Consider the following 11,933-nt stretch of genomic DNA (forward strand, 5'->3'; position numbering starts at 1 on the left):
GTGTATGAATAACTTAAAAGAACCACTACAAAGAAACCAGGGATTCATTTCCCTGCATTTCCCATCCCCATCTGTTTCAAAACCACAAAGAATCATTCATTGGATTGGGTGCAGGGGGAGGGGCTCTTATGAGCTCCTTCCTGGAATTCACACTCACTAATCATACTCCTTTCACATACATTAAATGAGTTCATTTATGTGAAATTAGTTCCCAAGCTACAAAGCACCTTAAAAATATGGGAGATCCAGATGATTCCAACTCTGAATTTCCCTTTGAACATACTGGACCCTCTTTCCTCACTAAGGCCAGACACTGTTTATGTCAATAAAATAATATTCCAAATTACAGGCAGATGAAAACGTGCTCTCTTCTCACAAGAGACTCAAAGACTAGAAGTCCATGCTGCTGTGGGCGGAGCAGATGAGGTTGAGACCCAAGCAGAGAGGTGCCTGGGGAGTTTTGAGGACTGGACATGAGGGTGGAAATATTAAGAAAACCCCACTTGCTACTCACCGCTAGGACTTTTTGGCAAGCACATCTTGCCTTGTTTATCTCAGTAGATGGTTTGTCTAAATGCAGAGTGGTTTTATTTGTCTTCCAGATGTTGACGGCTGGAGGGCTGTCCAAAGAAATGGCTCTCCTGCAAAGCTCCATTGGTCACAGCGCCACCGGGACGTGTTTAGCTCGGCACGACGATCGGACCCTGTCTATTTTGTAGCTCCTGGTATGTATGGCGTTTGTCCTATAGAAGCCAACCTTTAAGACTAGGAAGTGAGGATAGAGGAGCAGAGTTGGAGAAGGGAAACCATGTCCCTTAGTGTTCAGGGCAGCAGTATCTGCAGCCGACGGTTGGGGCTTCAGCCCAATTTGACGAAGTCATGGCACAACAGAGCAGAATGGGTGCCCAGGCCGTCAGACCCTGGGTGAGGGTCCTACTTTAATCAAAGGGGAAGTTTCTTCTAGGTTTCCCACCAAGACAAGATATAGGGACTGTGGTCAAATCTGTGGGCCTGTTGAGAAGCAGATGGAAAAGCAAAAACAAGGCATTTCTCAAAGTTTTAAGCACCTATAGATTTAAAAATCATCAGTGGTATAGAAAAGCTGGATGGTAAAGCTCTGGTGAGGATGCTAATCCTAGTCACGTCCTTAGCTGATACGTGATTCCTGGAGGAGTTGTCCTCTTAACCTTCCAAATTTCAGTGCTCTCAGCTGTTAAATGGGAATTGAGATGCCTACCTCCAAGTATTATTGCCATCACATGTAATGTTGTCTGTGAAAGCATTCTGTAAACTCTACAGCAGAGGCATCCGGCCCGCGGGCCATGTAAGGCCTGTGAAATCATTTGGCCTGGCCCTGTCAAGGCATTAGGGGTGAGTTAATTAAATGTTTAACCAAATGTAGCAGGCTGATTTTTAAGTTGATAATTCTGTATGGCCCGCAAATGATATAAATACAAATGGCCCATGGCAGAACAAAGGTTCCCCACCCCTGCTCTAAAGCATTAGGTAACGAATGGCATTATTGCCGGTATACCTGGGATGTTAACATACTGGTCTGTCACAGGGCCATGCCATGAATCATCTGATACAGCGGGCGCCAACCTTTCGGACCTCAAGGACCACCCGTGGTCCACGACCACTGATCGAATAGATGGAAGTGTGTGATAATGAGGCCCTTTTAGCATTTCAGTAACTAACCCATCTTTGTAGCCGATGGCAGTGTGGCCATGAACTGTCTCTTCTGACTGGTGGTTTGGGGCAGGGTGGTGGGTGGATAATACAGGAATGGCCAACATTAATTCAGACTTGCTCCCTAGTTTGCTTCTCCAGCTTCACACTGATCTCAATCTCTTCAAATTCTATTTCACAGCCAAATTTCTCGGGAATCAACAGGTGAGCTATGGGCAAAGCCTGTCTTTTGACTACCGTGTGGACAGGGGAGGCAGACACCCATCCGCCCACGACGTGATCCTGGAAGGTGCTGGTCTCCGGATCACAGCTCCCTTAATGCCGCTTGGCAAGACACTGCCTTGTGGGATCACCAAGACTTACACATTCAGGTAAGAAGAGAGACTACCAGTGGGTCGAATAGAACAAGCTGTGATTGCAGTCAAGTTCCTTCCTTCATTCGCTCAGTCATCATTTGTTCATTCAACAAGCTTTTCTGAGCACCTTTTATGTACCAGCCATGGTGTTATGTGCTGAGACAGGACATGACTCCCGCCCTCAAGCCTCTCACAGGCTAATGGGAGAGAAAAATAAACAAATGGTTACAGTGCAGCTTGTAAGATAGATAAGGTGGACACGGGTTTTGAACACACACAGGCAAAACTAACCCACACTGGAGTGATCAAGGAAAGAGTCTCAAGAAGATGTGACAGTGAAGAGCAACTCTCTAAGGAAAGAAAGGGGGAAAGGTTAACAAGGCAGAGAAAATACGTTGAGGGAGGTTGTGATTTAGGGAACTCCAAGTAGTTACGCATGAGTGGAGCGTGGAGTGGGGGAGAGGAACACACTGAGAAGTGAGGTCAGAGAAAGCGGTGGGAGGAGTGAGCTCACAGACAGCCCTGCGTCTAAGGGGGTTGCTCATTCTCCGGAATGGCAATTTTGAATGGTGGGTACAGAGAGGTTGGGGAAAGGGGCTGTGCCTTCTAAGTGCTCAGTATTGATTAGAAGCTTGGAAATCAAGATGAAGAAATATGGTCTTTGTCCTCAAAGAGTTCATGGTCTAGTAGAATATATTAACATGTCAACAAGCAAACATAGTACAGTACAAAAGTTGCTTCGGTAGTGTGCATGCTCGTGGGGACTTGGGAGGAGAGGATAGAGTGCCCAGTTCTGCCTGGAGGAGTCACAGAAAGCATTGCAGAGGAGGCAGCATGTGGGCTGAGACCAGAAAGAAGGGCAGGACTTTCCCAGGGACAAAAGCAAGGCAACTGTGCGTGTCGATATAGGTGAGGGCGTGGAAGGGCATAATACGGGGGGGGGGGGGGGGGGGTGGGGATTGGCAGAGCTGTTTATGGCTGCTACACAGCATGTATAAGGGAGATGGACAGATAAGGTTGAAAAGACTGGGGAAGGACCCACAGGGTGGTGTTGAATGCCATGCCAAGGTGCTGAGATCTTGTCCATGCCTGTAAGATAATGGAAAGCTTACTGAGACACTGGAGGTCAAGAAGTGGTATGATCAGGTGTGAAGGCTGGTGCAAATACCATGTAGAGGATAGTTCAGGTGGGGTCCTTAACTGGACCATCCGAACACACGCACAGTGGTTCAAGCAACAGTTGCTGGAGGCCTAACCCAGGGCAGCGGTAAGGGAAACACAGTTAGAAGGCACACACACAGTGTGTACTTAAATAACGGAGTGCAACGTATGCCAGTGGTACACACACAGCCCTCCTACCTGGAATACCCAGTCCCACCTTCTCAGCCTGGGGCACTTTACTCTCTGAGATTCAGCTTATAGGTTTTTCCTTTGTGTGAACCTTCCAGAATCCCAGGTGAGTTGACAGTCACCTCGTGGCTTTCTATGGCAGCCTGTGCATGCATGTGTTATAGCCCTCGCTGCATTGTGTCATAATGATTTATTCACCTATGACTCCCCTGGCTGGATGCTGACCACCTCACCCCCGTGTCTCTTGTGTCTTCCATCCCAATACAGCTTCTGGCGCCAACCAAGTGCACAGTTAACTTTGTTTAACCAGTGGGTGAATGAAACAAAAGGGTCAGGGTCGTCCCTGGGAGAGCAAATCCAGGAAACAAAACAAAACAAAAAAAACACATGAAAAAGAATAGTTCAGGGGCTGGCGATGTGATAGAGTGAGGCATTGTGATGCCTAATTAGGACGGATTTGATGTAGAAGGTGGAAACTAACTTTTGAAATGTGCTCAGATAAATTATTTAAACAACAAAAACAAAAAAAATGAATGGTAGCTCTTGAGGGTCTGAGTTGAGGATCAGAACTTCCTGAACCCAGAGATGTTTCTAACATGGGGTTTTGCGTGAACGAGAAGAGAAAGGGGTCTCTGAGGGCCTTGGCCCAGCACTGGACGCCACGAACGCTGGAGCTTGCTTCCTACGCGGGGATGCCCCGCCCCCCCCCCCCCCCCCATCACGTGCTGTGGGGCTTGCTTCCCACGGAGAGAGAAAGCTCCATGTTGTGCCTACAAGGATGTGGCTGCTGGCCCTTTGCCTCTTCTCTGAGCAGGACTGTGAAAGGGCTTGGCCGGTCCGGGGCATAATTTGTATCAGGTGTACAAAGGATAAGACTTGAAAAGAGTTGGCTCCTTAAGCCTTTGGGTTTAAATCTTGCAGATTAAATGAACATCCAAGCAGCAACTGGAGCCCCCAGCTGAGTTACTTTGAGTACCGGAGGTTACTGCGGAACCTCACAGCCCTCTGGATCCGAGCTACCTACGGAGAATACAGTAAGTGACCGGGAGAAATGGATCCCCCCCCCCCCCCAGCCCCCTTAGGTTTGCCTTTCATTTGCTTCAGCGCGCTAACGTTCAGCCACCCAAACAAGTAGATAAACTGCTCCGATGGTTTCAATGTTGAGTCTCGGTGTTGAATTTTTCGATTCTAGAAGAAGTCGTTAAAAAGGAATGTTTCTCTCAAAAGAGGTGTCAGCACCAATGAAGGGTGAATGATGCTGCCTTGCTAAAGAGAGTCTCTGAATTTAGATGGAAGCTGGTGATTGGAAGACAATAGACCACACACAGGCCCATTCCCTCCGCTGGGAAACCGTGCCTGTGACGCAGACTCTATCCCTTGGGCAGCTTTTCCTTTGGGGTTACACTCGGTGCCACCACGTTCGCCCATCATCACATAGTCTGTTAGTTCTGTTTATTGAGAATCCGATTGAAGGTATTGAAGTGAGCGTTCCTTCAGCTTTTGGCCCCCGTGTGAAAAGGAACCTCAGCTGTGTGCCCCATTCCCACGTCACCGATGCAGCGAATCAAACAGGACGTAGAAAGGTGTTTCCTCACAACGTATTGAGTCTTTACTGTGTGCCCGGCACATGATACCATATGCGTTGTCTCATCTAATTTTCACAGCAAACACGTGCAGTAGATCGCACTGTTACTTCCACAGCTGAGGAGACACATTCATGCAAAGGTTATGTGACTCGCCCAGTTCACACAGCCTGTGAGGGGGGAGCCAGAATTTAAACTCTGATTCTTCTGACCCCAGAGCCGGTGTGCTCAGTCATGACGGACGGCTCTGCCTCCACGCATGGCCGAGTGAGTGAACACCCCCTGTGACAGTGAGTCAGGAAAGATCAAACCCGAAGAGAGGCCTGCCTGTCGATCTTTATTTACACCTCGCCACCTGCTCTGTCTGACCTGTTCTCTCGACTGCAGGCACTGGGTACCTGGACAACGTGACCCTGATTTCGGCCCGCCCCATCTCCGGCGCCCCGGCCCCCTGGGTTGAACAATGTGTATGTCCTGTTGGGTACAAGGGGCAGTTCTGCCAGGATTGTGCTTCTGGCTACAAAAGAGATTCCCCCAGACTGGGACCCTTTGGCACCTGTATTCCATGTAACTGCCAAGGGGGCGGGACCTGCGACCCAGACACAGGTGAGTGACATGAACACCTGGACCAGGGGGCTGGGCGCAGCCAGTGACTGGGGTCTCCCGCGGATGAGCCAGAACTGTGTGAGAACGCCTGCGCCTGAACTCCTTTCAGAGATGGGAAAGGATTAAGGAACGTCGGGCTGGAGTCGGGGAAGATGGACACGGTGCTCTGTGACACTCAATCCTTTTCATTGTGGAAATGCCACGAGGTTGTGGGAAAGGTGCTGGGTTACAGGAAATGGCTGTCCTGGTTCAGTGCTGGGGGTGGGCGGGGAGTTGGTGTCGAGTTGCAAGAATTATATGGGGAGATCAAAGGCAGTGCCAAGGCCTGGATGAATGTTGGGACACGGACACATGGTGAGGGCAGGGGGAGGGGGCCGGGGGCACAGTGTGAAGCTAAGGAGAGGAGAGGAAGGGGGAGAGTGAGGGGGAGATGCAGGTTCTCAGCCATGTTTAGAGTTGGTACCATGGCCCAGGTGAATGCCAGTGCTCCAACGCATGGAAGAAAGCGTCAGAAAGGAAGGCTTTGGGTACTGAGCTCTGGCCCCCGACATCACCGTATCGCAGGAAGTGTAGAGTTTTACCCTGCTCATGTCCGCGTCTCCATTCTCCCTCTGCCTCCCAGGGGACTGTTACTCAGGGGATGAAAGTCCTGACATCGGGTGCGCCGACTGCCCCCTCGGTTTCTACAATGATCCGCACGACCCCCGAAGCTGCAAGCCGTGCCCCTGCCGCAACGGGTTCAGCTGCTCAGTGATGCCCGAGACAGAGGAGGTCGTGTGCAACAACTGCCCCCTCGGGGTTACTGGTAAGGCCCGCGCCCGCGCCACCTGTCCTGATGCCATGAATTCGCGGACCAAGCTTCTATTCCAAGGAATTTCTAGGGAATTGTAATTACTAAACGGGCTCATTCTAAAGATACGACGATTTCGACGCCCGAGAGGTGAAGTGGGTTGAGGAAGGGCTGGGTGTACAGGGAGGAGACATCTGAGCTGTCTTAGGAGGTTTGTAGTTAGGAGATGAAGTTTTCAGACAAAAGACAAGCTTTGGCTCAGTTTTTAAAAATGAACCAAGGTAAAGAAGGAAAACGGAGTGACCTTGGAAATGTCCGTCTGAAAGGAGAGGTCATTTGCCAGCGGCAGCCTTGGGAGCATTGCTCCAAGCCTGCTTCTCCCACCATCTAGTTCACTCGAGAGCAAGAGCCAACCCCTCGCCAGGGCCTGCTCCTGAGGCTGTTGTTCTGGGGCCCAGGGGGAAAGCTTCTCTAGACGCCACGAGTACTTCCTGCCTCTGAGTCTGGTCTCGCTGCCGATGGATGACCCCCGGGACTTGTCCATTTGTTCCTTCCAGGTGCCCGCTGCGAACTCTGCGCCGAGGGCTACTTCGGAGACCCCTTTGGGGAACGTGGCCCATTGAGGTCTTGTCAGCCCTGTCAGTGTAACAACAACGTGGACCCCAGCGCCTCCGGGAACTGTGACCGCCTGACGGGCAGGTGTCTCAAGTGCATCCACAACACAGCCGGCGCCCACTGCGAACAGTGCAAAGCAGGCTACTTCGGGGACCCCTTGGCTCCCAACCCAGCAGACAAGTGTCGAGGTAGGACTGCGTCCCCAAACAGGTGTGTGTGTGTGTACACGCAAGCTTGCTGGTATGTACACATGTAAGAACGTGCTAATTGGCAAGGCCAGCAGCAGGTCGTATTGCGATGCTACTTCGGTTTCTCTGACCAGCTGGCCCATGAACAGCCCAGATCCATTGCCTGGCGGGCCTTGGACCAGTTCCCCGGTAGCAGGGCTGGAGCACAGAGCTGGCGGGTGTCGAATGGGTAAAGCCAGGTGGGAGAAGTGAACAAGGTCAGGTTTACATTCCTAAGTGGAAGAGGAGATAACGTGGGGCCCCGGGCTCTGCCCAGTCCCAAGGCTGGTAGGCAGGGAAGTGGCTGGCGCACCTGTTACAGGACAGGAATAAACGACTGGCCACTAAGCCTGAACAAGCTGAGGTGGGGCGGGGAGTGGGCGGTAAAGTAGTTTGAGACCCTCTCGGGAAGTCGGTGTCATTGATGCCTAGAAAGGTAATGGTCAAACGTCCCCTAAAGAGACGCGGCTTCCAAGCAGCAGCTATCTGGGGTGTTCCTAATGCTGCTCAGATCAGAGCGTGGATGTGCCGCCCGGGCCTCTGGCTCAGCCCTCCTGTCCCACCTCTGCCCAGGTGACATTCCAGAGGCTAGTTCAATTCCAGGGAGCTGGCCTCGCCACAGACTCACCCCTTGGTCGCAAGGGTTTCAGACCAGGCCTGGTGCCCAGAACTTAGGAGCTTGCTTATTACAAGGTCCAGAGTGGCTCTGGAGGCCCAGGTTGGAGGACACCTGATTCCCCAGGCGTCTGCAGGAGCCCAGAGCCTCCCTTTGACACCGGAGTGTCCACCCCGGAAATGCCCGAGGAACACCGTGCAACCCGGGCTTGCAGCCCGGGGTTTCTACCCAGGGGCACGAATCCCACCTGCCCTGACCCCAACCTGTGGGTTTGCTGTGATGTGCTGGAAAGTACCCCATGATGGGAAAAGCCCATGTGGCATTGGCACTATTGAGTTCCAGTCCAGTTTTTTAACATACCTACGTAGTATTCTGATTCTACCAATTAATTTCTCTGAGCTTCAGTTTCCTCATATGGATGAATAATATTTAACTCAAAGTGGTTGCAAAGATAATACAACAGAGAAAGTATACTGTAAGCTATATAATTCTAGCTATAAGAGGCTATTAATAGGGATTTCACTGGCTTTAAACCATACATTTCTTCACTCAGCTATCTTTTGTGAAGCACCTACCAGGTACCCAACGTAGAGCTTGATACTAAGGTTATAATGATGAGTAATTCAGTCCCAGCTCCCAAAGAGCTCATGTGCTAATAAGGAAGATAGAAATATGTAAGCAAATAATGACAGTGCAGTAAGATATATAATTATTACTACACTAGAGGCCCGATGCACGAAATTCGGGCAAGAGTAGGCCTTCCTTCCCCCGGCTGCCAGTACCGGCTTTCCTCCGGCACCTGGCACACATGATCCAGGCTTCCCTCCGGCCACCAGCAGGCACCCGGGACCCAGGCTTCCCTTGCAGCCCCGGCTTCATCCACAAGGTTTTCTGGAAGGATGTCCGGAAAGACGTCCGGTCTAATTAGCATATATGCTCTTATTATTATAGATACTGAGTATTTTGTGAGCACTGAACATAGAGCAACCCAGAGAATCACTGTACCTCCATTAGAATGATGTCTTGCCTTCTGTTATATCCTCAGTTTTTAGAATAGAATGTGGCACATAGTAGGTACACAATTAATTTGACTGACTGATTAAAGGTATTGCTTTCTTAACTGCATTTCATACGCCAAAGGCAGCAGGACAGAAGGAAAAGGGCATTGGCTCTTTTCAAGTTCTCCTTTGAGCTGGCCATTTACTTGCTGTGTGACCTTGAACAAGTTACTTAACCTCTCTGAGCTCATATTCCTCATCTGTGAAATAGAAGAAGTCAACATCTGGCACAGATTAGTCCCAGAAGAAATGCCGTTCACCTTGTGAGCAAAGTCAGAGTGCCTGCTGAATCTCCAAAAGCCTTATAATTTAACAGGAGGGAAAAATAAGTACCACTAGAAAGGATGGGCTGTAGTAATATTTCTTCAACCTGACACACAGCAAACAAACTTGCCAGATGATTCCCGAAACCTAACTGTATTAGGGATGTGCTTAGAGCCATAGCCCAGAGATGCATCTCACCCAACGTGAATCAGTGACACAGTATGAATGCTGACTTGATCTTCCTTTTATTTTGCTATACCTCAAGTTTCTGGAATTAGCGTGATAGGAATGTTTTGTCTTTTGTCTCTAGCTTGCAACTGTAACCCAATGGGCTCTGAGCCTGTGGAGTGTCGAAGCGATGGCAGCTGCGTCTGTAAGCCAGGATATGGTGGCCTCAACTGTGAGCACGCAGCATTAACCAGCTGTCCAGCTTGCTATGATCAAGTGAAGATTCAGGTGTGCATGCTAACCACCCCTCACCTCATGAGTAAATTCTTTCAGTGTCTACTGGGTGGTTCTGCCATAGCTCTAGGACCCACCTAGTCTCCTTGGGGGTGGAGGGAAGGGTTACTATTTTTTCTTTAAAAATTACTGTATTAAAAAATTATAATAGTAATAACACTTCTGATTTATGTTCTTCCATGTGTCATTTGGAAACCCCTTCTGTAGATACTGTCTCATTTGGTATTTGTGATAGCTCAGTTAAGATGGGAGAAAAAGCATTCTGACCTCAGTTTTCAATGAGAAAACAGTCTCAAAAAATGTGCAGCCTTTTAAAGGCACACGGTCAGGTGGACCTGGGAGTCCCACCCATGCCCCTGACTTTGAGTTCGGTGATTTTCCCACTATAATATGCCACTTCAGAGGATTTTTCCCCAAGGGCTGTCCTTGTAAGACAAATGAAGAAAAACATAAACACACAAAAGATAAGAGGAGTCCAGAAGATCTCAAGGCTGTCTAAACAGAGATGGCTTCCAGAAATGTCTCATTTATGTTCCAGAGAAGAATGAAGTTGATGTTGTTGTTAATTATTAAATAGTATCTTACTGGAATGAGGAGTGGGGGAAGAAGGGGCCCAAAGAGAACCCTAGATGTAGGACAAAGTCAACTTGTTTTTCTAAAATATATTTTTATTGATGTCAGAGAGGAAGGGAGAGGGAGGGAGAGAGAGATAGAAACATCAATGATGAGAGAGAATCATTGATCAGCTGCCTCCTGCACACACCCCACTGAGGATTGAGCCTGAAACCTGGGAATCGAACCATGAACTCCTGGTTTATAGGTCGATGTTCAACCACTGAGCCACACAGGCCAGGCAGCCTGTTTTAAAATTGACCTATTTAACCATCCCTCCAAAGCACTTTCTTTGTTCCAGGCACTGTTCTAAGCACTATACACATATTTAGTCCAAGTAGTAACTCTATGAGATATTATTATCCCCACTTATGGGTAAAGAAGTGACATGCCCAAGGTCACACAGCTAGTGAGTAGCGGGGCCAGGAGTCCAGGCCTAGAGTCTGAACTTTGGACCACTGTGGCCTGCTACGCATTTCTGGGCCTTTAGCTTTTATCCCCTGGATACCTGGTGTCTGACGATGATGTGTTCCGATCCTCTTCCCCGTGTGGCTTCAGATGGATCAGTTTGCGCAGCAGCTCCAGAGCCTGGAGGACCTGGTTTCGAAGGCTCAGGGCGGAGGAGGAGGAGCACCCAACGCGGAGCTGGAAGGCAGGATGCAGCAGGCTGAGCAGGCCCTTCGGGACATGCTGAGAGAAGCCCAGATTTCAGAAGGTGATGGAGGCCACTTTCCCTTCAGAGGGGAGAGAATGCAGAGTCCTAGAAAGCATTGCCACCCGAGGTCTCAGACTCTTCTGTGGGTACCAGTTCAGCGGGTATCGCTGCCCAGCCCTTGCGGAGGGGCAAGGACTGTCTGTGACATTCTCTGGGAAATGGATGGTGGAGATAAAAGAGCAGCTGCATGCATTCATCTATTGGGTTTGCACTATCTTGCCATAGGCCAGTCGAAGTCCCCTTGTCAGCCCTCTAGTATGATTGATCACCATGCTGACTTCAAAAAAGCTCACCCTCCCTTTCCTTGTTGCTGTCCAGGGGCCATGCGGTCTCTCAGCCTCCGGTTGGCCAAGGCAAGGAGCCAAGAAAATAGCTACCGGAACCGCCTGGATGAGCTCAAGATGACTGTGGAGAGGTTTCAGGCCCTGGGCAGTCAGTATCAGAATCGAGTTCAGGACACCCGGAGGCTCATCACTCAGCTGCGCCTGAGCGTGGAGGAGAGCAGGTCTTCTCTGCACAACACGGTAGGTGGTGCTGGCTGAGGGTGCTGAGACCATGGCTGTGTCGGGGACCCGCCTGCAGGCATCACTGGCTCACTGGCTATTTCTCAGGTTTTCTTGACCATCTGGCAGAGAGTTGGACTTCTCTCCCTTGAAACAGTCACACCTAATTTTGTGTTCTTTAGCGTCCCCCTGTTTCCCATTTTACTGCGCTAAGTTATTCTCCCTGATGCATTTCTTGCTAACCATGTCTTCCTCTTGGGCCTGTCTCTTCTCCCTGCTCTCTGCCTGTCTTCTAGCTTGTTAGCTCCCAGAGGGCAGGATCTGGGTTCATATTCACATTCTCAGACCCTGGCACAGTGTGTGGCTGTGATGTTTGCTGCAGGAATGAATGAAGAAACAAACGAAAGAGCAAATGAAAAGTAAAGGAAGGAGGGCATGGAAACTTGGTTCTGAAAATGGGAAATAAAGATTGTTGCTAGTGAGGCTG

At 49.8% G+C, this 11,933-nt stretch overlaps 1 protein-coding gene across 1 annotated transcript in view; it reads left to right on the top strand.

The window, feature by feature from the left end:
* The window catches only part of LAMC2 (laminin subunit gamma 2), a 55,516-nt gene that overhangs the window by 31,715 nt on the left and 11,868 nt on the right, over positions 1-11,933 (top strand). Inside the window, exons 6-14 of the mRNA XM_008145933.3 lie at positions 603-725; positions 1,871-2,060; positions 4,317-4,429; positions 5,366-5,584; positions 6,207-6,389; positions 6,932-7,177; positions 9,465-9,610; positions 10,787-10,943; positions 11,262-11,467. Coding sequence (XP_008144155.2) covers positions 603-725; positions 1,871-2,060; positions 4,317-4,429; positions 5,366-5,584; positions 6,207-6,389; positions 6,932-7,177; positions 9,465-9,610; positions 10,787-10,943; positions 11,262-11,467 — 1,583 coding nt within the window. The remainder of the gene's footprint in view (positions 1-602; positions 726-1,870; positions 2,061-4,316; positions 4,430-5,365; positions 5,585-6,206; positions 6,390-6,931; positions 7,178-9,464; positions 9,611-10,786; positions 10,944-11,261; positions 11,468-11,933) is intronic.

This window comes from Eptesicus fuscus, chromosome 22, assembly GCF_027574615.1.
Source record: "Eptesicus fuscus isolate TK198812 chromosome 22, DD_ASM_mEF_20220401, whole genome shotgun sequence".
In the NCBI taxonomy this organism is placed as follows: domain Eukaryota; kingdom Metazoa; phylum Chordata; class Mammalia; order Chiroptera; family Vespertilionidae; genus Eptesicus; species Eptesicus fuscus.